The 26790-nt window shown below is 45.0% G+C and overlaps 1 protein-coding gene and 1 pseudogene across 2 annotated transcripts in view; one reads left to right on the forward strand and one right to left on the reverse strand.

The window, feature by feature from the left end:
* Maco1 (macoilin 1) overlaps nt 1-22708 on the reverse strand; it is a 62237-nt gene extending 39529 nt beyond the window's left edge. The window contains exons 1-3 of one of the 2 annotated variants that reach the window (XM_075944897.1): nt 22485-22708; nt 4581-4722; nt 3071-3197 (exon numbers count right to left, since the gene is read on the reverse strand). In XM_075944897.1, the coding sequence (XP_075801012.1) occupies nt 3071-3197; nt 4581-4722; nt 22485-22564 (349 nt within the window). In that variant the 5' untranslated portion in view covers nt 22565-22708. Of the gene's footprint in view, nt 1-3070; nt 3198-4580; nt 4723-22484 lie in introns of those variants that run through there. The other variant, XM_075944898.1, reaches the window with a different exon arrangement.
* On the forward strand, nt 13746-14358 carry LOC142833740 (large ribosomal subunit protein eL29 pseudogene; annotated as a pseudogene).
* Nucleotides 22709-26790: the final 4082 nt, after the last annotated feature.

Genomic DNA, 26790 nt, shown 5'->3' on the forward strand with positions numbered 1-26790 from the left:
CAGGATACTGTATACATAAATAAACCTTTTAAAAAAAAGGCAACCAAAGTTGGGTATGTTACTATATGCCTACCTGTAGTAGTCTCAGCACTTGGAAGACTTAGGCAGGGGAATGGCTTGAGGAATGACTTTGAAGCCAGCCTAGGCAAATAGTGAAATCCTGATCCAACAAGCAAATAAAATCAATCAAAACACAGAGGATGTGGCCTAGTAGCAGAGCCTATGCTTAGCATGTGCAAAGCCATGGGTTCAACTCCAACGACCCTATCCACAACAAAGAAAAGTGCTGCCTGGCTTCAACTTTAACCAGCACTTGGGAAGCAAGAGGATCAAGAAAGAGTTCAAGGCCACCGTAAAAATAAAAAGGCCAGCCTGGAAAGAAATCCTCACCATGGGGACTAGAGAGATGGCTCAGAGACTAAAAGCACTGACTGTTTGCTGGGTAATGGCAGGGGTGGTACCCACTTTTAATCCCAGCACGTGGAAGACAGAGGTAAGTAGATCTCCATGAGTTCAAGGCCAGGCTGGCATATGGAGGGAGCTTAGGACAGCAAGGGCTACAAAGAGAAATCCTGTCTTGAGGGAGGGAGAGAAAAAACACAACCAAAAACAAAGCACCAGCTGATCTCCCAGAGTTCAATTCTCAGCAACCACATGGTGGCTCACAACCATCTATATTAGGATCTGATGGCCTTTTCTGACATGCGGGTGTACATGCAGGCAGAACACTCAAACATAAAATACATAAACAAAATAAAAAAAAATCATCACCAACACCAAAAAGTTTATGACACAACATTACCATTCTTTTGTGGCTATACACAATTTTATCAAGCATTCTTTTTTTTTTTTTTTTTTTGAGACAGGGTTTCTCTGTAGCTTTGGAGCCTGTCCTGGAACTCCCTTGGTAGACCAGGCTGGCCTCGAACTCACAGAGATCCGCCTGTCTCTGCCTCCCAAGTGCTGGGATTACAGGCGTGCGCCACCACCACCCGGCTTCAAGCATTCTTTTTTTAATTTTTTACATTTATTCAGGTATTTTATGGGGGTGTACACATATGTATATGCCACAGCAAGTCTGGCTCTATACAACTTTTCAGAGTCAAGTCTCTGCTTTCATCAACAGGATTCTGGGGTTCCAACTCAGGTCCTCAGGCTTTACATCAGTGCCTTTTTCTGCCAAGCTGTCTTACCTTGCCAGTCCTTGTTAACCATTCTTAATCTCAAGGAATTTTAAATTTTAACACATGAAAGAAAAAATGGCCCTCCAAGTTATATACATTATATTCCTATTTTTCAGAAACACAATATTTCTATTTAATGTAGCTTGGTTGTCTCAGCATTAACTATTTCAAATTAAAACATATTTCACAACTTGGCTACTCCAATGTGTATGTCACTTTATGAACCTGGGGGCGGGGGGGGGTTCCCAACAGGTTCTATTAAGAACACTAAAGAAATTAGAAAAGTTGCCATTGCCTAACAGAGTCCTAGCACATCTGGGCTGGATGCTCTCAGACATTTAGATTACCCCATCTTCAGGTGACAAAAAAACTGGGCTCTAGAGACAGGGATACAAATAAATGGCCTAGAAGACACAAATACAAGGGAAAACTGGTTCAAAGAAAAAAAATCTCTTAAATTAGATTAGACAATAGTCAACTTGAGAACATTCTAGGTATCTTAAAATCAAGTCCAATCCTATAGTGGAGAAACCATGCTCACAGTGGAGCCCTCCAACAGCAGGGCTTAGCTGTCTTCTACAGTGGCCAGCACCACTTCCAGCAGTGTTGCCTCAAGGACGAAGCTGCTCCAGAAAACATTTACTATTTGGTGTGCTCTCATAGAGTCAAAATCCTACAGGTTACAGCTAGGTCTGAAAACAACGCTTCGCAAAGCTCTGCAAACAGTGTGACTCTGAGGACCAGTCCTCAGACCCCAGCAGCACACGCCATGTATGCTTTCAGTTAGCTGGAGCTGTCAACATCTCTCTTCTGATCTTGGTTCGAAACAACAGGATAGCTTGAAAAAAGAAGGAAGCTGACTGTGTATCTCTACCAATAAGCATCTATCTGAAATACAGTGCAAAGAATTAGGAGCACAAAATGGGAAGATACTTAAAATGCCAGACAATAAAAAGCTAGTGACATCAGGAGTATTTCTGCCTACAGAAAACAAGGACTTAAGAGACTATGACAGGGTCTTCAGATCACTTGATATATGTCAGCTGGGAGGGTCCTATAAAATTTTGATACTCTGTCAGGCCCCCTGAAACTTTAAAGGCCAAATTCTGTCCATCCCCTTATGTTCTGGATAAATCCTTTTTGGATCCTCTAAGAATCACTAAGCCTCAAAGTGTAACATCACCTTTGGTTAAAAGTGCAAGAAGGACACTTGTGATCCAGAATAAAGAACTGCTTTCTCCTATGCAGCCCAAAGGGAATAGCTGAGGAGTCCAGACCATTGCACATTTCCAATTGTAGAAGGGCCACTATGTGCCGGGGTGCTGGGGGGAATGTTTTTGGGTTAAATGACTGGTTTCACATAAATGAATTCTAGCCCTCCTTCCAATACTGAAATGCAGTGAACAGTCTTCTTGTACGGCATGTGAATGTCATCAACGACTAAACACAAATCACTTCAACTCTTTTTAAACTGACATCTTTGCAATAGAGGTACCAACTGAAATGCCTCAACTTTAAGCTTTTGACTCAAATAATTTTTTTAAAAAATCCATGTATGAAAGCATATAGAGCAAGGCCTGGTGGGGTTCACCTATAATCCCAAACTCAGAAGGCAAAGGATTGCTATGAGTCTAGGCTGGCCTGGTCTATATAGTGAGTTTCAGGACAACCAGGACTATCTAGTGAGCTCCTGCCTCAAATAACCAACCCTACAACTCCAAACAAAACCCCACAAACCCACAAACCACCACCACCAAAGGTCAAACGACATATTACCATGTATTGGGGAAAGACAACTTTAAAATGTCAATCTTAAATCATTCAAAGATCCCACATTTTAAAAACTTGTATCTAAAATTTCTAACCAAGATGTCATTAAGACTTACCTGTGTGCCAGACGTACTGGACCCATACATATGTGCTAGCAGCGAAAAAGAGCCATTGTATGGGAATGAAGAGGAGACATATGATATTTGATGTAAATGCTACACAAACAAAAAATACTGAAAAGGCCTGAAGAGAGAAAAAAAGACAAATTAAAACCACATTTCAGAACTTGTCATTTTCAATCAATGTTATTAAAAGATTGGTTGAATAAAATTACTAAATACAGAGCAAATAAACAAGAAGACATTTTAAACACTTAGACTAGACCACGTAAAAGCAGTGGTTACTAGCTTGCTTGAGCAGCACATATACTAAAAAGCAGGGGCTAACTCAACATTAAAGAGTGATACTGTCCATGGTTCTTAAACCATGGGGAAGAACCGGACCAGAACTGAGACTGGACCACAGTGAACACATTGGGATGCTACAGGCAGGTTACCTGAATAAATAATAACTTTAACACTGAAAAGCCTCCTGTTTCCTCATAAACCATTCCTAAAGAGCTTCATTCTTAAAGGACAGGCTTGCTGGAATGCAGATGAACAAAACACTGGCAAGAAATGTGCTGGTGGTAGTATTAATAATGCTGCCTTCCTCTGACACCACTATCATTACTGTAAGACAAAAGCTTGAAGACATCTTTTGGAAGCATGGATTTGCTCTAACCAAAGTGCCAGACCTGAATTGGAGAATTAGTTATGAGGTGTAGCTATGGAACACAAGAGAATAACACATAAGTCAAAAAATAAGCTCAGGCTATATGCCCCAAACTCTAACCTGTGAACTGCAAACTCCTGGAGGGGCTTTGAGATTCTTCCAAACAGAGAGCTCTAAAAAAAACAGAACTACTTTTCTATTTTATTTTTTGGGTAAGTAGTTATTTTTAATGAATTAATAAATATATATTTAGTTTTTTGCTTTATTTTCTCTTTGGGCTTTTTAGCTGCTATTTGTTTGTTTCATTTTTCATTTTCTTTGAGAGCAGGGTCTCTGCAACCCTGGCTGGCCAAATCTGAAGACCAGGCTGGCCTGGAACCTGGAAATCACAGAAATCCTCCTACTTCCGCCTCTTGAGTGCTGGTATGAAAGGTGTATGCTATCACCTAGCTTGTTTTATTTTGTAACCTACATTAACAGAAACTCTTTGGAGTTTTCAGTAATTTTTAAGGATATAAAAGGAATCTTGGGATCAATAGGAATCACTGCGTTAATTCAATTACAACCTAGTGACAAGAGCTCCAGAGCACTCTCAGAGTGCTTCCTCCCTCTTGGAAACCTCTACCCAGTCTCCTCAGTCCCCTCAAGTGGGAGGGGAGGGGGAGAAAACAGAATTGCTATAATCAGTGGGCTTAGAACAGTCAAGTTTTAATCCACAGACCCAATTAGGCACTTTCAGTATTGTTAACAAAATTCATTTAAAACACATCAGTATCAGCCACTAAAGATATTCTCTTAATTGGAATGGTAACTAAATCCCTTATAGTTGGAAAACATCCAATAGAAACATACCAGTCCCTGGTATCTGAAGGAATCATAGACGCTTCTGATGAAAAGCCAGAATGGCCACAGATATTCAAATCGGAACTCCAGGACAAAGTCGGCCAGAAGGACAAGTGCCCACACTACCAGGAATTTCAGGTATAAAAATGTACTGTAAACATAAAAAGAAGGGATTCAGGGTCATGCGTGAAGAACCAGAAATAGGAATGCACTGTTTCTGTTTAAAATAGATATAAATAACTTCATTTACCACGAACACAGTTGAGATAAAGCTCCGAAAGCTGCTGCTGTGGCCTATCTGGATTGAAAAGCCTCCTTCTCTCTAAGCCTCACACTGTCAAGATGATGACCAAACCTGCTCAGCTCACTTAAAATGGAGGAAAAACACTAAATCTAACCACAATTTTAAAAATGTGCTAAGTAGCTGGGTGGTGGTGGCGCACGCCTTTAATCCCAGCACTCGGGAGGCAGAGGCAGGCAGATCTCTGTGAGTTCGATACCAGCCTGGTCTACAAGAGCTAGTTCCAGCACAGGCTCCATAACCACAAAGAAACCCTGTCTCGAAAAACCAAAAAAAAAAAAAATATGCTAAGTGTCTGACTTTAAAATACTGCAATACTTTCAGAACGACAGCTTTCACGCTGTTCTTCATTAGAAGAAAATGTCATGGCTGAAAGGCTTCAAATGTGCTGCTTTGCTTCCTCACCATCCACACCTGCTCGAGAATTGGAAATTCTTGCTGTGCACCTCTGCGTGCTTCAAAAATTCTGTGCTTTTTCTCTCTTCTTTTGCTTCTCTATACAGCATTCATCTGCATTGACCAAACAAAACATGACTGACTTCCCAAAAATTATCAAAGCTGGGGCTGGAGAGATGGCTCAGGTGAAGAGCACTGACAGTTTTTCCAGAAGACCTGAGTTCAATTCCCAGCAACCACATGGTGGCTTGCAGCCATCTATAATGAGATCTGGTGCCCTCTTCTGGTGTGCAGGCAAGCATACAGGCAGAACACTGTATACATAACAACTGCAGTCAGCTATAGACCAAAGGTAAATTAACACAGAAAGAAAAAAAAAAGAGTCAATTAGGGTTTTACACCAAGTAATACTACTCAGCACTGTCAGGAAACAAGTCATTCAGGAGACAATACAAAGCTGTACCCCAAAAATCTCGGCAAAAACACAAATTAAACTTCAGGAAGGTGTTACATGATCTAGAGTAAGAAAGCCTGCGGACAGAGATAAGAACCAAGAATGGCAGCAAACAACTTTAACCTCAGCACAGGCCAGTCTGTGAGTTCGAGGCCAGCCTGATCTACTAGAGAAAAAGAAACAGCAGCAGCAGATCAAAGGGTAGTGGATCCGGTCAGACAAAAGCCTAAGAACTTTGGCTGTGAACAGGACATCTAACCAAAGACCTTACCTGCTTGGTCAAACGGCCTCATTACTCCTGGCTGCAGTGGCAAAAGGCTGTTTGTCCCCTGTCAGCCACTGAAAGGGGCTCCTGAGACTAACCAGTTCACCCAGGCCCTGGACTGGCAGACAGTCTCCCAGTTGCTTAAGTCACCCCACAAGTACAGACCAGAGACCATAGGCTTAGCATAAGCTGCTGGCCTGCGCTAAGACATCACCTGTCCTTTGAGTGGGGGTCAATACTGTCACTGTGGTGGTGGAGCAGGGATGCTCAGCTGGCAGTGATTACACATTACAGCCCCAAGGGAACTGGTAGTCTCCCTGCCTGGTGTCCAAAGGTGGGTCCCTTGCTATACCAGGGTTGTGGCAGCTGGACCACAGCAAGACAACACTGCTGCCTTCACATGGGTTAACTCAAAGAGAAAAACCCTGGCTAAGCTAGTGGAAGCTATCAGGACCATTGACAAAGACAGATATAATGACATTTGTTGCCACAGGGAGGCAATGTCCTGGGTCTAAACTCTGCCTCATTTCGCCAAATTGGAAAAAGTAAAGACCAAAGAACTTGTCAACAAAATATACATGTGTTGCTGAGTTTCCAGTACATAAATATAATTTGCAAATTGCCCTTCAGGGCTGAAGAGATGGCTCAGCAGTTAAGAGCACTTACTGATTCCCAGCACCCACATGGCAGCTCACAACTGCCCACAATTCCAATTCCATGGGATTCAACATTCTCTTCTGGCCTCCAAGGGCACCAGGCATGTACATAGTACAGACATACATGCAAGCCAAACACTTTTAGACACAAAATAAAATATTTTTAAAATTTAGTTGCTTTTTTTTTTTTTTTTTTTTTTGGTTTTTCAAGACAGAGTTTTTCTGTGTAGCCTTGACTGTGCTAGAACACACTATGTAGACTAGGCTGGTCCTAAACTCAGAGGGCCACCTGCTTCTGTCTCCCGAGTGCCACCACAGCAGGACTTTAAATGTTCTTTAACAGTTTGCTCTGAAGACCTGAGTTCCACAGTGGAAGAGAAAAAGGCTGAACGTTGTCCTCGGACTACTGGCATGTAAATACCAATCCTCCTTTCTCTCACACATACACAATAACAACTGTTTTCTTTCTTTTCTATCCTTTTTTTTTTTTTTTTTTTTTTTTTTTGGTTTTCTGAGACAGGGTTTCTCTGTGGTTTTGGAGCCTGTCCTGGGACTAGCTCTGTAGACCAGGCTGGTCTCGAATTCACAGAGATCCGCCTGCCTCTGCTTCCCGAGTGCTGGGATTAGAGGCGTGCGCCACCCCTGGCTATCCTGGAACTCACTCTGTAGACCAGGCTGGCCTCGAACTCAGAGATCCTCCTACTTGTCTCCTTAGTGCTGGCATGCACCATCACAACCTGGCACAATATTTTTTTTAAAGCTTTCCAGTCTTGTATACTTTGCAATGCAAGCATTCCTATGCTGATGTGATCAAATTAATTATCTGAATAAATACAGACCAAAAAGAGCCAAAGTATTTTCCCTCCTGGTGCTGGGAACTGAATCCAGGGCCTTGCACACACTAAGTAAGTGCTTTACTGCTTACTTGTAATGCTCCTACACAAATCAAGAACTGTAATAACTAAGTAAGAAGCATCTCCATACATATAGAATGGTTAATATGCTTGAGGACAAGGACAAAACAAAATTCAGTCTGCAGATTCTGTGTCCTATGAAGCCACACAAGTAGAAAACAGCAAGAATAGAGATGTGATACTTAAACAATATAGAATTTGCCATCTAGTGTTAATTTATTTTAATTCTTGTAATAATTATTTTGTGCATGAGTGTTTTGCCCTCATGTATGTATGTGTTGCACCACGTATAAGCCTGATGTCCAAGGAGGTCATCAGATCCCCAACACTGGAGTTTCTGGTGGTTGTAAGCAGACATGTGGAACTGAACCCAGGTCTTCTGCCACAGCAGTAATTGTTCTTAATCACTAAACTGTGTCTCCATCGCTGCTGCTAATTTCTAACATTAATTCTTAGAATTTCTGTGAGTTTGGTAATAAGTTCCTAAGACGTGTGGCTCAGTATCAAGGAGCCAAAGGATGAAACAGTTCCATCTCATTTGAAGCCCCACCTTCAGCTTCACTGCACTACAGTTTTGTTGGCCAGTTATAGACAGAGCCTACACTCTCCTTAAACCCACAGCTGACTGTGGAAAGCGATAAGCATTTTAGTAGAAAAATACTGAGTTCTGCAAATACCTAGAATTATAAATGATTTCAAAACTAAGAGAAATTTTCCTCTGGTCCAGAACTGTTTCTAGGCACTAAAAAAGGAAAGCCAGTCTGATGGCCATGTTTTAAAGGCATTTAAAAATGGTACAGGGCAGGCCGGCAATGGTGGCACATGTCCTTTATCCCAGCACTCAGGAGGCAGAGGCAGGCAGATCTCTGTGAATTCAAAGCCAGCCTGGTCTACAGAGCAAGTTCCAGGGCAACCAAGGCTACATTCCCCACCTCCCCATCTCAGGGAAAAAAAAATTAGCAAGGGGCTAACTGGAGGGGTGGAAGTACAGGTCAGTGATAAAGCACTTGTCTAGCATGTGGAAGGCCTTGGGGTCCATCCCCAGCATCACATGCATGAAAATGTATTTCTGTATTATGTAAACTGGTAAGCATACACTCAATGGCTTCCAGTTTCTTAAACAAATACCAGCCCTGTGACCCAGACACTTCTAAGTGTCACCCAAGAGAAACGTAAGCGTCTCTACAGACTCTCCTCGGAATGCTGGGTTGGTTTACTCTTACCTACTTCTTTCTTTAAGTCATCTCTCAAATGGTAATTCAAATCTACACCTGAACTGTGGATCCTACCTTTCCTTGTCTTTCAATGTAGAAAACTTTTTTTTTCTTTTCTTTTTTCTAAGATTTTTATTTAGCCAGGCAGTAGAGGCACATACTTTTAATCCCAGCACTGGGGAGGAAGAGGCAGGAGAAACTCCTGGGGTTCAAGGTCAGTCTGACCTATACGGGGAATTCCAGGACAGTCAGCACTAAAAAGAGGAATTCTGTTTCAAAAAACAAAACAAGCCGAGCGGTGGTGGCGCACGCCTTTAATCCCAGCACTTGGGAGGCAGAGGCAGGCAGATCTCTGTGAGTTCGAGACCAGCCTGGTCTACAAGAGCTAGTTCCAGGACAGGCTCCAAAACCACATAGAAACCCTGCCTCGAAAAACAAAAAAAAAAAAAAAAAAACACAATAATTTATTTTTTATTTTGTGTATATATGCCTGTGTTTGAATGCAAGTATGTGTATGTGAATATAATGTCTGAGGACATACAAAAGAGGGAGCTGGATTCTCTGGAGCTAGAGGAACAGGCAGTTGTGAGCTGCCCAAAGTAGGTTCTGGCAACCAAACTTGGATCTCTGGAAGAGCAGCAGACAACACTCTTAAACACAGAGCCATCTCTCTAGCCCTGATTTTGTTTTGTTTCATTTGTTTGTTGAGACAGAGTATTCATGTATCCAAGGCCTCAAACGCACTATGTAGCTAAGGATGATGCTGAACTTCTCATCACCCTCTGCCTCCAATTCCCAAGTGCTATAATTACAGGTGTGCACCACCACACTCAGTGTATGAGGTACTGGGGACCCAAGTCAGGGCTTTGCTTATGAGAGGGAAACGCTCCTAATAACTCAGCTACACCCCCGGCCTTATAATCTCTGGAGCTGTTCCTTCAATGTGGCTGAATGAGTATAGTCATTACTCCCAGGTGGAAAATGAACATTAACTACCAACTGCTCTGTCCAAAAGGCACCCAAGGAATGGCAGAGTTCCAGTTTAGCAGGCAACACCCTATGTCATTAACAGGACAGCACTTTTTTTTTTTGATATCCTAATCATTTAAACGGAAGGCAGTACAAAATGGACTTTATTGGTGAATATTCTTTTTCAATTCTGAAAAAGAACTGGGGCCAGGGTGCGGCTCTTTCAGACCTTTGATATTGCCAATTCTATTAAGAAGCAAAGACATCTAAATAAATCTGGACAGTAAACACAGGCTACATCCTAGCTCTTCCCTCAGGCTTCCTTTTCAGGAAGGTGTCCTTTAAAATCTAGAGACAGCAAATTAACAAAGCTGATTTTCCCTAGACTCAGTCTTGAATTCTACTGAAGTTGCTTCATTTATAAGTTTAGAGAGTTTACAAGAGGATTGGGGAGAGGCTCAGGGGTTAAGAGCACTGGCTGCTCTTCCAAAGGTCCAGAGTTCAATTCCCAGCAACCACATAGTGGCTCATAACCATCTGTAATGAGATCTGGTGCCCTCCTCTGGCCTGCAGACATACATGCAGAATACTGTATACATAAATAATAAATAAGTAAATCTTAAAAAAAAAAGGGGAGAGAGTTTACAAGAGATGCCAGGTTCAGCACACTCAGGCTCACTATGTCCCCCTCTTGAGAGATCATGGGAAGCATGCCTTTATTAGTCCCTGTCCTTCTATATTCTGAAGATCCTGAGATTTCTGTCATATTAAAGGAGATGCAATCCCAAGGACATTTCAAAACATTTCTTTTCATCCATCAAGAAAATATGACTGGATACATTTCTACATACATGGCTCATTACATGATTTATGGCTAATTTGATGATATTCCAAATTTCTGATAGACAATGGCAAATAATTATAAAATATCGTGAATAAGTCTGGTGTAGTGGCGCACACCTTTAATTCCAGCACTCAGGAGGCAGAAGGTGGAGGCCAGGCTAGTCTACAGAGCAAGTTCCAGGACAGCCAGGGCTACATACCCTGTGTCTCAACCCCCTCCCCCCAAAAAAATAGTGAGTAAAATTTAGAGCACACCTGCAAAATGATACTTTCTAATATCATAACATTTTTGATAGAAGGTACTGTATGCTTCCGTTAAAGTTGCCGATGAAATTAAGAAAAAATAAGTGTTATTACTTGTCTTAACCATGGTAAATCTTTGAAAATAGATCCCAACTACAAGCTTTTTCCCCTCATTCTAGGTCCATCAGTGTCAATTACAGCCATTTTTACTTGAATCCATCTAGCAATACTCTCCCATCTATGGATTCATCATCCCCAATTAATGGGAATGAGGAGTGAACATTCTTCTTCCTTCTAGGGACAGTGCGTCTCTTTCCACTGTCACTAACTGCTTGTCTGGCAGTACACATAATTACCATGGGCTAGCCGTCCATGCTCAGTCTCTGACCTTTTCCCTAGGCAGACTAATGCTCTGCTGACAGCCATCTATCCCAATCCAGGCTTTCTTGTCCTCTCATAATGGCAACTGAATCACCTTTCACATTCAGTACGTGGTATGTCCTATCAAGCCCTGTCTTCTCTGTTATGCAGCACTGCTAGAATATTCGTCTAGCCCCTTTCTCTGATTTGCTGAAGTCTCACACTGGCAGGCTGTAATTGCAGTCTGCTACTTAGAGTACAGTCTAGAGCGCAGCAGTATCAGTATCATGTGCACATTTTAGAAAAGCAGAATTTCAGGGCCCAGTCCAGACCTATTTAACCTAAACCTTAATTTTAACCAGCTCCCTAGCCTGTGCATATATTAACATTTGAGAAGCACCGGCAGCATGGCATGGTTTGATTAGAGGTCTCCTCTGAAACTCAGGTTCAAACTTCATCCTTAAATTCAAGTATCGATGACAGTCAGGGGTGGGGCCTTAGAGAGGTAACTGGGATTAAATAAGTCATAGGCTCATAGTTTCATAAGTGAAAGGGACTGGAGAGAAGACTCAGCCGTTAAGAACACCTGCTGCTCTAGCAGAGGACAAGCGTTCAGTCCTAACACTCACATCAGGTGGCTCACAGCCACTATAACTCTAGCTCCAGGGGATTTGATGACCTCTTCTGACTTCTATGGGCACCAACACTCACTTTCACACACACACACACATTATAAAAAATAAAATAATCTTTAACAAAAGAGGAGGAGGGGCGGCAGCAGCCAGGAGCATGTTTATAAGCACATGCCTATAATCCTAGGTACCCACACAGTCAAGTCAGAAGCTTGCACATTCAAAGTCAGCCCGAAAAACATAATAAGACTTCATCTCAAAGAGGAAGACACCTAAGCTGAAAGTGCCTTGCTCTGCTTTACCTCACAATGTAGCCAGAAGGTCTTTATTAGATGCCACACAGATGTCTCGAGTTCAGACCCCTGGACCTCTTAGCCCCAGAAACTTAAGAATTTATATATTTATTTACAGGCTGGGTGTGGTGATGCACGCCTTTAATACCAGCACTTGGGAGGCAGAGGCTGGTCTACAGAGCAAGTTCCAAGACAGTCAGGGCTCCACAGAGAAACCACGTCAGGGGAATGGGGGAATTATACATTTATTTATATGATATTCATTTATACATTGAGATGGAATCTCTAGCCAGGGCTAATCTAAAATGGCCTACATGTCTGAGGATGACCCTGACTTTTGATCCTCCTGCTTCTGTCTTCTAAATGGTGGGATTATAGGCTTGTACCACTGTAGTTTATGCAGTGCCAAGGATCAAGTCCAGGACTTCCTGAAGGTCAAGTAAGCACTCTACCAACTGAACAACATACCCAGGGCAAGAAACACATTTTTTTTTTTTTTTTGGTTTTTCGAGACAGGGTTTCTCTGTGGCTTCTAAGAAACAAATTTTTAAATAAATTATAGACCCAAGTATTCAGTAACACACACACACGTATGCACGCACGCACAATGGGGGGAGGGAGGGAGAAAGGGAAAGACTAAGAAAACTAGGTATGGGCATACACCTAAGTCCATCACTTGGGAGACTGAGGTGGGAAGATGACAAGTTTCATCCCAGCCTGGTGGATTCATTAGAAAGGGACTTACTCAGAAGACTTAACTAGACCCTGTCTCAAAAAGAAAATCCAGCCAACCCACCCACCCATTTCTGCACAATTTCTTCTAGCTGAATAAACTACCCAAAGCACTTCTATTCCTGTACATCCTCTAGCACAAAGCCCAATCACCATCTCACTTCCTCAAAAGAACACCCCTGCAGGGGCTGGGGCCACATGCATTTAAGAGGCAGAGGCAGGCGGATCTCTGAGTTCAGGGACAGCCACTGCTACACAGAGAAACCCTGTGGGGGGCCGGGATCACTAATAAACTTTTATAATTTTGGGGTATGACCCTTTTCTTTTTATAAAGAGCAGGACAGACCACAAAGCTATCAAGAACAGACAATGTAACCTAATGCAAGTGGAGACTTTGAAATTCTATAATTTCTGCTTCAAAAACACTTTGGTGGGGGGGGGGGTGATGCATGTTGCATATGTGTGTGAGTTCCTGTATACACATGGAGGTGAGAGGATGCTGGGTGTGCTGCTCTAGTTTGCTACACTTACTGTCTTGTCTTACTGAACCCACAGCAGCCAATAAGCCCCAGTGATCCTCCTGTCTCAACACCCCACAGTACTAGTTAGATGACCAAGTGGTTATGCCTGGATTTTTACGCAGGTGTGGGTACTTAAACTCCGGTCCTCAGCTTGCACAAATGTTTCTGCCCACTGAGCAATACCCCCCACCCCCCAAATACTTTTTAACAGTATGAAATTTTAGTAGTATGGAAAGTAGGAAGTTGGGGATAAAAAGAAAAGAAGCAAAATAGGGGAGAGAAGACAATGCACAGCCTCTTACAAAACCACCATTGAGCCAGCAACATATACACACACAGAAATTTTTAAAATAATTTAAAAACTGTGTTGATAGCTTTCTCTTCCGGTCGCAGGCGCTTCGGGAGCCGCCGATTACCGTCCAGCCATGGCCAAGTCCAAGAACCACACCACACACAACCAGTCCCGGAAATGGCACAGAAAAGGCATCAAGAAACCCCGGTCACAAAGATACGAATCTCTCAAGGGGGTTGACCCCAAGTTCCTGAGGAACATGCGCTTTGCCAAGAAGCACAACAAGAAAGGCCTGAAGAACATGCAGTCAAATAATGCAAAGGCCATGAGTGCACGTGCGGAGGCCATCAAGGCCCTGGTGAAGCCCCAGGTGGTGAAGCCCAAGGTGCCAAAGGGCCCCAGCCCCAAACTCACCCGTCTGGCTTTAATTGCTCACCCCCAAGCTTGGGAAGCGGATTAGAAGCTACATGGCCAGGGGTCGTAGGCTCCAAAAAACAAAGCCCAAGGTTCAAGCCAAGGCAGAGGCCTCAGCTGCAGCTCAGGCTCCCAAAGGTGCCCAGGCCCCTGTGAAGGCCCCATAAAAAAGGTCGCAGTCTGCCAGTGTGAAGACAGATGGACTGGTATGAACACCTACACAGTATTTGCAGATGTTCAGGACCTTATGCTGTTTTTACAAATAAACTTGAGGCAAGTTCTGTTAAAAAAAAAAAACTGTGTTGATAGTGTGTAAACACGAGAAATCCACTTATAAGTAAATCCACTATTCACATAGACATAGTAATCTACTTAATCACACCACACTTGTAAGTTTTCTAAATGTGTGCCTATAATTATCTCATTTTTTTCTCCTGTGAAGCAGGCAGGACAACATTTTATTTTACAGGAAAGGAACCTGAAGGACAGGAAGGGAACTAACAGGTTAGGACACCACTGAAAGAGCACAGAAAGCAGAAACTGTTAATTCTACATGAATGTGGCTTAAATGAATACCAGAAATGTCTATGCAAAGAAGTAGGGCTATAGAGATGGGCCAGTGGTCTGAAGCACTTGCTGCTCTTGCAGAGGACCTGGGTTTGGTTCCTAACACCCACATGGTAGCTCCCAAGTATCCATAACTCTAGTTTTAGGAGATATCATGACTCTTTCTAGCCCCCACAGGCACCAAGCACACGGTGCACATATGTATATGCAGGCAAAACACACGCAAAATGAATAAATCTAATATAAATTGTTGTTGGTTTTTTGGCTTTTTTTTAGACAGGGTTTCTCTGTGTAGCCTGGCTAGAACCAAGGTTTGTTTGTTTGTTTGCTTTTTTTAAATGAGCAAATATGCTTTAATCAAAGGAAAAAAAAACTCAGGTCTTCATAAATTTCCAGTTGATAATTATAAACACACTATAAAACTTGGTGTAGGAGGGTCTTCTTTCTATGTGTTGCTTTCATTGGTTGAATAAAAAAAGCTGCCTTAGCCTTTTGATAGGGCAGCCCTTAGATGGGTGGGGTAGACAGAACAGAATTCTGGGAGGAAGGAGGCAGGCAGAGAGCCACCCGCCATGAAGCTGCCAGGTCAGACATGCTGAATCTTTCCCGGTAAACCATGACCTCGTGGAGACATACAGATTATAAGAAATGGGTTGAATCAAACTGTGAAAGTTAGCCAATAAGAGGCTAGATATAATGGGCCAGGCAGCAATTTAATTAATACAGATCTCCATGTGATTATTTCGGGCATAAGCTAGCCAGGCGGCTGACAGCCGGGCGGTAAGAAAAGCAGCCCGCACCTCATACTACAAAAACTGAAAAAATAATTAAAATTAAAGGTTCTTTACAAAAACAGCTATGGGTGAGTTCTATAATAACCATGCCCCCTCCCCTTTGAGCTAGGGTCTCACTATGTAGCCCTGGCTGACCTCAAACTCAGATATTTGTCTGCCTATGCCTCCTGCGTACTGGGATTCAGCACATGTACTGAAGGCCCAGCTAATATGATCGTTGCCAGGTGGTAGTGGTCCACACCTTTAATCCCAGCACTAAGGAGGCAGAGACAGCCAGATCTCTGTAAGTTTGAGGTCTACAGAGCGAATTTCAGAACAGGCTCCAAAGCTTTAGAAAAACCCTGTCTCAAAAAACAAAACAGGGGGCTGGAGAGATGGCTCAGAGGTTAAGAGCATTGCCTGCTCTTCCAAAGGTCCTGAGTTCAATTCCCAGCAACCATATAGTGGCTCACAACCATCTGTAATGGGGTCTGGTGCCCTCTTCTGGCCTGCAGGCATAATAAATAAATAAATACTTTAAAAAAAAACAAAAGAAAAACTGAAAACCAGGAAGTAGTGGCACACATCTTTAGTCTCAGCACTCAGGAGGCAGAGGCAGTTGAATCTCTGTCTACAGACAGAGTTCCAAGACAGCCAGGACTGTTTCACAGAAAAAAACCATCTTGGGAGGGAGGGAGGGAGGGAGGGAGGGAGGGAGGGAGGGAGGGAGGGGAGGGAGGGGGAGGAGGGAAGAAGGGAGAGGAAGGAGGGGGAGAAAGAGGAGAGAGGAAGAGGGGGAGAAGTTTCCATTGCCAGGACACAAGCACACACATGCCTAAAAGTGAGGTCATGAGGAGCGAGTCATGTAAAGGTTTGAAGAGACCCATGACGGAAAGTCTAGAGAAGGTGTATGCTCTTATGCTCTTGCCTGCATACACCATCTCATGTGAGCCACCTGTTGCACAGCCAACTTGTTCTTCAGAACCCAACTCCTGAAAACTGTCCAAGTAAAATAATTACACCTAAACTGAGTAAGCCCAGAGAACAATCAGTGCATTTGAAGAGGATGCCATACTTTATGAAGTAGCTCAATTACAATATTTTACCTAACTACGTTTGTGTGTTGTTGTTGTTTCATTGTATTTACTTTGTGTGTGCACACATGTATCATGATGTGTGTGGTGGTCAGAGGACAACTTGTGGAATCAGTCTCCTTCCACCAGGTGAGTCCCAGAGACTGAACTCAGGTTGTGGGGCTTGGTGGCAAATGCCTGTACCTTTTCAACCCATCTTGCTGGCCTTGTTTCTGAGATTTTTATCTGATCCTGTAGACTCCACAAGATGTTAGCAGCCTAGAAAACAGCAAACTGCACTTGAGTGCACACGCACACCAAAACAAGCAAACAAACCAAGCTAGCAGGCATATCTGAGAGAAATAGCCCAGAAAAATCTCTGGAAATATAAGTGTTCACAGAATACCGAATGAGTCCATAGCAGACAGGGTACATAACAAGAATAAGAAATTAGTAAAAAATCTCAAGTTATCAAGTTCCTAAGCCCACAGTTAAATCATCCTCCAAGACTGTGGAGGTTCAAGAAGGACCCTGAGCAACCAACATGAAGATGAAGGGAATACCACGCCTACAACAGGGCAGGCAGGGTCTGCAGATAACTTGAACTGCATGCCCTCCTCCCCTCCTCAACCCAGGAGCAACGATTTGAAGGGCTTTTCTTTTTTGCTATTATTTTTAGTATTTCATTTTATATATGGGTATTTTGCCTTCCCTTATGCCTAGTGCTCACAGAAGAGGGCACTGGATCCCCTGACACCAGAGTTAAAAATGGTTGTGAGCTACCATGTGGGTACTCAAACCCAGATCCTCTGCAAGAGTAGACAGTGCTCTTAGCCATTGAGCCATCTAGTCAGTCCCCTAAAGGGTTTTTAAAAACATCTAATAAAACTAACTTACCAAAAACTACTCAGACAGTAAGAATCATAAAATGTTTTTTTAAGGGAATATACCACAAGTAAAAATTAAACACAAACTCCAGTGTGACCAATTAATTGCAATTTATAGAAATAACAAACCTAAGTGTTTAGCTGAATACTTTGCTTTATTCATTATACTCACCCCTTCCCCAAAGCCCTCTAGAACATACAGAGCCTGTATCTAGGTCTTTTACGTCAGATTCAGTCTGAAGTCAATGCCTACCAAGATTACAGAAATGCTTTCAGGCTGTGAGATTGCGACACTGGAATCTGGAGTTCCAGTTGCAGAACACATGTACAATCAAGGCCGCCAGCCTCCAGTGACTTTAATAAGCATAGCCCTAAGGAATCTAAAACCAGACTTAGAAAACATCATTAAGGAGACAGGAACAACAACAGAGAGAAAACCTTGGGAGATGCCATATTTAGACAAGGGTCTGGAAAAGGAAACTGGAAGGGAGAGGAACAGTACAAAGATTGGTAGTTTCTAACAACGCCTCTGGAGTTGAAAAACAGGTATAAACGTCTCATGTAACTAGGGCAGTCCTACTGCCTATGCTGTCATGTCCAGTACTGCACTGTAAGCTTCAGGCATCATTTCAAGTGGAGGCCGGCACAATGAAGGCTACCACCGTCAACCACCAGTAACAGAAAGAAAACCATTTCCTGAAGCTGGAAATGCATAACTGAATCCAAGTTCTTATTCTACATTACTCTTTTAAGTAACAATTTTAAATATAGAGATTTGAAATATACTTTAATAAAAATGCTTCTGTCCAGTCTTATAATTAATGTATTTTTACCTCCATATCTTCCTCTTTTTAAGTCTTAGAAGAAAGGAGTGGGTAGTGTGGTGGGAGAGAGAGGGAGGGAACTACACATGGGCGGGTCAGACACCACACCAGACACTCATCTCACCAGGAGAATCGCCACCTGCAATGAAATGCTTAGTAGCCTGGTGCACTGCCGGTTGTGAGGGAAGCTTGGGGAGGGACTCACAGCCAGGAAGTCCAGGGACTTCCGTATGTAATAATTAAGAAGAGTTTTCATTATTAATAACTTGCTTGCATAATTTTCAAGTCTACCTCATTTGGGTTAAAAAGCATTCTCTCTTTTAGTGGTAACTGTCTACCTCATAAAACAGAACAGGGAGAAAATGCAGTTGCGAACATGACAAGCGAACAACTAAAACAGGAAGTTAAAATTTGATCCAACAGAAATATTTTTGCTTGACTACAACCCCAGGTTCTTTGAAACCTCTACGTCACTGTACAAATTTAAGAGAGTATTACTATGGCGTACTAGAGTATAAATCCCTGAAGCTGGGGACCTATGTCTTATCCTAGACCTTCCACAACTCCACCACAATGTAGGGTTTGATGAATAGAATCCATTAGCTTATATTTATGTATTTATCTATTCATTCAACATCTGTATTGCCTTGCATGTTAAATTCTGTGGTGGCTTTTTTTTTTAACTGCACTAAATGTAAGCTCTATGATAATAACAGTAATACTATTCTTGTTTCCTTCCTCTTAATTCTGATCATTAACTTGACTGGAATAACACTTTCAGAGAATGTTTGGATCTTCAGATAATGCATACACACACTCATACAGTACTAATATCTAAGATTAATACTCATAGCATCTTGGCTCTTCAAACAGAATTCCAACGGAGCTAGGTACTGACAATAAGTGCTCTTATCTGATAGTCACCTCAGTAACAGCTGCCCATGATTAAAAGCACCAGGATTTGGGGGTTTGAACTCACAGAGATACATCTGCTGGGATTAAAGGTGTGCTGGGATTAAAGGTGTGCACCACCAAGCCCAGTAGCACCAGGATTTTTAAAGTAGCAGTTCTTAACATGTGGGTCACCATTCCTTTGGGAGTTGAATGACCCTTTCACTGAATTCATCATAAAACAGGTATTTACATTAGAATTCATAATAGTGGCAAAATACAATTATGAAGTAGCAACAAAAATAATTTTATGGCTGGAAGTTAGTACAACATGAGCTGTATTAAAGGATCACAGCATCAGGAAAGTTAGAACCATTGTTTTAAAGCATGATCAAGCAGCAATTGACCCCTTGTTTTGACTACTCTACTTTTGCTTTTGGTTGGATCAAATCTAACCTTTCTTGCCTCCTTAAAGAATAAACCACACGGGCTGGAGAGATGGCTCAGAGGTTAAGAGCACTGGCTGCTCTTCCAGAGGTCCTGAGTTCAATTCCCAGCAACCACATGGTGGCTCACAACCATCTGTACTGAGATCTGGCGCCCTCCTCTGGCGTGCGGGCATACATCAAGGCAGAATGTTGTATACATAATAAATAAATAAATCTTTCACAAAAAAAAAAGAATAAGCCACACTGCTAGGTGGTGGTGGCACCCTTTAATCCCAGCACAAGGAAGCAAAAGCAGGAGGATCTCTGTGAGTTCAAGGCCAGCCTGATCTACAGAGTCAGTTTCAGAACAGCTAGAACTACACAGAGAAACCCTGTCTCAGATGAAAAAAGAAAAGGATTAAGCCATACATGCTAACTGTAACAGCAATAATACGGTAAATAATGTCTCTATAACATCTTGGAATTTATAAGGAGTTACACAAACTGAATGTATGTATGTATGTATGTTTATCTTCAAAGTTCATTTAACACATGGGAAAATTGAGCTTCAAAACAGGGCTGTTCTGCGGGTCCAAAGCATCAGGGCTGGGACTTTGAGTCTAATCCTAGGTCTCTGGTGGGATTCAGTCCAGTCTTCCCACCTCAGCTGCTCCCTCACATATGCCAGAGCTCAAGAGTGCTGAACAGACAGGGAACATGAACACCAAAGGTTAGGCTATGAAACAGCAGACAGTGGTTATCAAAATTGTCAACACAGCCCTTTGGGGGATAGCTCCTTTTTAATGAGACTAAACTGGCCAGATGTTCAGAAACAAAACAGGCAATAGATGGCATGAAACAGACTTCAATTTGATGATCAACAGAAATTTGATATTCATGAATCCTCAAATGTCCTAATTTATAACTAGCCCACTCATTCTGCTCTCTTAAGAACTAACTGGAAGCTGTCCAAAGAAGTCCTTAAAAACAAAATGAGGGGATAAAACACACTATATGATTATTTCATTGCAGTACTCCATAACATTGAGAAACAGATAAGGGAACTAAAATACTCTATGTCAAACAAGAAACAAGAAAGACAGTTAGAAATAAACTTAGGTTCCTTTACTAAGATTTAACAAAGAATCCCCAACAGACAGCAGACAGACTTGGAAGCTGAAAACCATTTGGTTTTCTGAAGTTTTCATATGAAACCAAATGATGGACAAGGTGTATCTACTATTAACCTCCAGGGTAAGGAAATTCAAAGTCTAAAATCCATTAGTAAAACATTGGATCTTCATTACAAGAGAAACTCCTTGTTAGCACACACTGAGTGGCTGCTGAGGTACAAGTCATACACCAGGTATTGGTTTAAATAGGAAAAGAAGTTAATATACATCAGAAAACATGCAAACAACACAGAGTTCCCAATCTTGTTATGAGGGGCCTCGTCTTATGTGACTGTAAATAGAAATTCAAATGTCACAGTCCTCCTAACTTGCCTACTTTAACACGTTTTCTGTTCTTGTGCTGCTATTAATAAGTTCTGCTAATCTTTTTCAATGGCTAAGAAAAAAAGCCTTCTCTTCATTCAAGAATTTATAGTAAGCAGACTTGCCACCACCCATTCAATCTGCTGGAAAAATTTGGTTTTGCTTTTTCAGTTTTACTTAAACGTCACATCTGATTCAGCAACAGTGTTCTTCAGTTTTACTAACAGCTGTGTCCCGACTGGCTCCAACACTGCTGAGCAGATAGTATTTATGTTTGTTGAATGAATGAACAAGGAGTCTCTGATCGATGACTCCTTACAAGAGGATCTAGCCAAGGATTTTTGACTTCTTAATCCTTCTAAACTTGAAGAATCCCCCTTCCTGTTTAGGTCAGTCACCTGCCTGTGGAGGGCAGCCACTTCACACGTGTAAACAACCGCATGCGCAAGGTGTATAGTTATGATACAACTTGGTTGTCAACAGCTACCTCCTAAATGTCTCCAAGACTCACAGCGAGAACAAAACCGTGCCGCCTTGAGGACTCAATTAAGCCTATAGCCACATGCTGAGCGTTCTCTTTCATAAACTGATGACTTCTCCACTGAAATCGGTTCTTTCGGAGGCATTCCCGGAAAAAAACCGCCATACACAAATTGGGCTTGGGGAAGCTGTGACAGTCAACCGAGTTGCCCCGTGAACCTGTTGTCCTCTCCAGGAGGAGTGGACTCAATTTTCTATTTAAAGAGACACCACTTTCCTTCATGAAGAAGGAATTTTAAAAAAAAATCCCAAATCTGAGTTGGGAGAGAGAAGCTCTGCTAAAGGTTCAGAGCAACGTGTCTGCTTACAATCGTCAAAATAATGTTTGCTGAGGAGCTGACAGCAGCCTGGGTCTGGAGCGGGGCCACGGGCATGATCTGGGGGTATCAGCCTTGGCACTCCGGACCAAGTGGGGATCCCGTGAGGGCAGCGACGGACGGAAGAGGAGCCGGCGTGGCCTCGCTCCGAGCTGGGAGGTCCGGGGTCCAGGGCCCCTGGCAGCTCCCAACTTTGGCGACCTCACTCTCCCTCCCCCTCGCACGGGTCCACGAGCCTCAGACTCGGGCAGCCAACTCCCCAGGTCCCGAGCCCAGCGTGACCCGGGCTCCGTCGGGGGCCCGGCGCGCAGCCTGCTGGGGACCCCCGGGCGTCTGGGCTCCAGGACGCGGGGGTGCCGCCCCTCCCCCCGGCACACCAAGGCCAACGGCGGCCCCGCGGCTCCCGCCCGCGCCCGCCGCGCCCTCCGCCCGGCCCTCGCCACACCCCGCGGCCCGGGGCGGACCCTCGGCGGGCTGGCCGGGTGCTCCGCGGGCGGCGCGCCTCAGGAGAGCCCCCGGCGCGGGCATGCGGCCTAGTCGGGGGTTACATAACGGGGCCGGGCCCCCTCCAGAGCGGCGCCCGGGACCCGCGGGCCCACGCCGGCCGCCGCCGCTCACCTGCCGTAGATACCCTCGGTGATCCGGTTCCGCTTCAGGGGGCGGCGGAGCTTACTGCAGTCGGCGTTCCGCCGCTTCATCCTCCCGCTGGGGGGCCGGTGCCCGCGCCGCGCCGCCGCTGCCTCTCACCTCTGCCGCCGCCGCCCGCCCGCCCTGCGTCGGGCCTGGATTCTACCCCTGCGGCCGGTCACACAGACATGGAGCCAGCACCGGGGGGAGGGGGGGTCGGGAGGGGGGCGCCGAGCCTCCTCCGCCTTCGGAAACAAAGAAATGACAATTCCGGGGCCCGCCCGCCCCGCACCAGCCAGCCGCCCGCCCCGCCTCCTCTGCCCCGACGGACGGCCCACCGGGCCAATCGAAGGCGCCGGCGCGCCGTGCAGGGCCAATCCTGGGGCTCTCTGAGGTAACACAGACTCTTGAGCCCGCCTCTTTGAAGGACAGAAGGACACACCAATCAGGAAAGGGTCTAGACGCGTGGCTGGGCCTATCAGAAAAGAGTTAAATAGAGGCTTATAAATAGGCCCTATAAATATAACATCCTATATTATGCCTTGTTGCGAAGGTGCGTTTCGCGGTTATTGGGCTGCGGTCTCGCTGTGGGAAGGCCCACGCCGGAGTACAGCGTGCGGTGCGGCGCCGCGGGCTCCCGCCTGGCGTGCGAGAAGCGAACGGCGTGGTGTACTGCGTGTGCGGACCTTGCGCCGACATGTGCTTCAGGCAGCCGCGTCCTTATGTAAGAGGACGTCCCGGGAGCGGAGCCCCGGCCCCTTCTGCGGGCGCCCAGGCGTGCGGCCATGCCGGCCGCGTCAGCCGGGTACGAATGACAAAGCAAACCCCACACACATACACACACTCACAAGCACACACACATACACCCCGCCAGCTTCCCGCGACGTGGTGACAGCGCGCCGACCAATCGAAGGGTGGGGGCGGGGCCTCAAGCTCCCGCCCCCTTGGTGTGCGTCACGGAGGGCGGGGCCGATGTTGCGCGCGACGTCGCGCGAGGCTGCCGGGGGCGTGTGCGGCGGCGTGGCCGGGCTCCACGTCCGCAGGTTCGCGCTTACTGAGGGTTCCGCGGGTTCGGCTCGGCCTCGGAGATAATGTGACTCGGTCCGCTGCCTGTTTACTCCTTCAGTCCCCGCTAGCCCTTTGGCTTAGAGGTGGGGACAAAACAGCGAAGGACCGGCGACGTGCGCAGCGGATAAAGACGTTTGCTGCCAAGCTCGGTGACCGAGTTCGATCCCCGGAACCCACGTGGTGAACAGAGTACTGACTCGTACAGGTTGCTGTCTGACCACCACACGCGCGCCCACAAACACACCTCCTAAATAAATACATATTTTTAAAAACGGCTAACCCGGGCAGTGGTGGCACGCGCCTTTAAACTTAGAAGGCAAGAGACAGGTGAGACTCTGAGTTCGAGGCCAGCCTGGTCTACATGTTCCAAAGCTATAAAGAAACCCTGTCTCGAAAAGCAAAAACAAAGAAAAAAAAATCCTAGGGAAGTGAGTGTAGAGGAGTAGCCACTGGGGCAAAACATTGGTAGGTCTCATGAATCTTAACTACTGGTACTCGATATTTTATTGTCTCCCTCCCACCCTACTCTCAGTCCTCCCCCCCCTCCCTTTTTTTCTTTGTGGTTTGTTTTTTGTTTTTCAAGATACGGTTTCTCTGTGTAAACCTGGCTTCCCAGCTTCTTTTGGTGAGGGTTGTTTTGTTGTTGTTTTTCCAGGCAGGGTTTCTTTGTGTAGCCCTGGGTATCCTGGAACTCTGTAGACAAGGCTGGCCTTTAGCTCAGAAGTCTGCCTGCCTCGGCCTCAGAGTACTGGAATTAATGGCATGTGCCACCACCACCCTGCTCTCCTCCACCCAGTTATCTTGTGTGGCTGATATTACTGCTATTAAATACAATAGAGCTGGCTAGGAAGTGGTGGTGCATGTCTTCAATCCTAGCACTCAGAAGACAAAGGCAGGCGAGTTTCAGAGTTCGAGACCAGCCTGGTCTACAAATCGAGTTCCAGAACAGCCAAGGCTACACAGAGAAACCCTGTCTTGAAAAAAAAAAAAAAAAGAGCTTACACTAGACATTTAATTTTGTACCCTATTTTCTATTTTAGTGTTGTTATAACTCTTTATGAGTATTTCTTGTAAAGGTTGCAAAATGTCCTAGCAAATGGCTTGGCCTCCTCACCCCCTCGGTAACAGTGGAGCCCTTAGTCATCTAGCATCTTTCCTGTTTTGTATTTTCAGTAACTAGATGCCATCTTGTTTTGCCTTGGGACACCTCTCCTGGTCCTGTGGTCACCCTCTTAGTCAATACCACTCCAAAGCTCTGAGTTCCTTCTGGTGCCTTCAGAGACCCCTCGTAGCTGGAAGGGAAACCCCAATGTTGATGGCATCCGGAGTATTAGCATGGAACTCACTCTGTAGACCAGGCTGGCCTCGAACTCACAGGCATCCACCTGCCTCTGCCTCCTGCGTGCTGGACTCAAAGGTGTGCGCCACCATACCCGGCGTATTTAGTCTGTTTCTAACCCAGCTACAACCTGATCTCCTCTCTTTCTATTGTCCTCACACCTCGAGCATCTCTGACATATCTGGGGTGAAGCTTGTCTATCCACACATACAGGAAGCTCCTTGGGGCTCAGATCTATACCCTGTGGAGACACGGTTTTTGAAAAAATGGCAAGGATTCCTGCTGTTTAAGACCAAGGTTGAAATTCCAGCTTGGCCACTTACTAGCTTGGGCAAGTTACTGAATCCCTCAGAGCCCGTGATGACACTCCAGTCTGCGTTAAGGAGGAAGGATAATGAGCCCTCAGAGCCTGGCATCATGCTGTTGGGGAAGCAAGTAACTGCTCTTTTCTTTCTCTTTTTTTCCTTTGGGGGCAGGCTGCCTTGCTTTATTTGTTTGTTTTGTTTGGGGCCTGGGGGTTGTAAGACAAAGTCTCACTGCTGTAGCCCAGAATGTCCCTGAATTTGGCACCCCTCCTAGAAGCCTCCAAAGGGCCAGTATTATAAGCACGAGCAACTACACCCAGCCCTGCTCTCTGCTTTCTTTTCCTTCCGCTTTGGAGACAAGGCCTCAATATATAACCTGGGCTGGCCTCTGAACCTCTCCGAACCGGTAAGCTCCTGTCTCAGCCTCGTAAGTGCTGGCATTATAGGTGTGTACTACCGTGCCTAGCCCCAGTAACTGTCTGTACACCTGTTTTACATCTCTCACCTCTAGTCCAGCTTGTTGACAAAGTGACACTGGATGGCCGGGATAAGAAACTCCAAGCTTGCCGGGCAGTGGTGGCTCACGCCTTAAATCCCAGCACTCAGGAGGCAGAGGCAGGCGGATCTCTGTGAGTTCGAGGCCAGCCTGGTCTACAAGAGCTAGTTCCAGGACAGGCTCCAAAGCCACAGAGAAACCCTGTCTCGAAAAACCAAAAAAAAAAAGAAAAGAAACTCCAAGCTTGCCCATCAGTGAGAAAAGAAAGAAACAGAATGTCTGGAGTAGCCAAGCCTTCAGCTGCAGACTGGCTCACAAAGGAAATCCGGGCACCTGGAGGCTTGAATACACCTGTGAGAACAGACACCTGCTTGGGTCGTGCCTCTAGACAATATGGTCACTTCAAACCCAAACATCCTTCCTCCCTATAACTGAAAAGTCCTGAGTTTGGGGGCCCAGAAACAGCACTCCTCTCTGCTCGGCTTGTCTTTGCTAGGATCTCACTGTGGTACACTGCAGATTGGACAGGTGAGCAATTCAGGGGACCTACAACATTGCACTGGGGACACGTGCCAGTTGTCTGTAGCTCCCAGTCTGGTCTGTCCCCACGTTCCCAGCAAGGGCTTCTGTAAGGTGTCAGAACTGGGCAGGGAAAGGGGTCCTGTTGCTAGGAGAAGTAGGAGAGCATGGCAGGAGTTACTGTGGAGTTCTCAAATCAAGCAAAAGGAGAGAAAGGTGGGCGAGACACTCGGGTTGATGGCTGAGAGGCAGCAGTCAGATAGTCTGGAGGTGTGGACAACCAGCCTGGCCTGCGTGAGGTTTTTTGGTTTTTCAAGACAGGGTTTCTCTGTAGCTTTGGAGCCTGTCCTGGAACTAGCTCTTGTAGACCAGGCTGGCCTCGAACCCACAGAAATCAGCCCATCTCTGCCTCCTGAGTGCTGGGATTAAAGGTGTGGACCACCATTGCCCGGCCTGAGTGAGGATTCTAAAGAGATGTTTCCAGCCATCAGACGACTGGAACAGTGGACCCCAAGAAACTGGAATCCCTTGCTGGGCAATGGTGGCAGCACATGCCTTTAAACTCCGGAG

The sequence above is a fragment of the Microtus pennsylvanicus genome, chromosome 13 (assembly GCF_037038515.1).
Source record: "Microtus pennsylvanicus isolate mMicPen1 chromosome 13, mMicPen1.hap1, whole genome shotgun sequence".
In the NCBI taxonomy this organism is placed as follows: Eukaryota; Metazoa; Chordata; class Mammalia; order Rodentia; family Cricetidae; genus Microtus; species Microtus pennsylvanicus.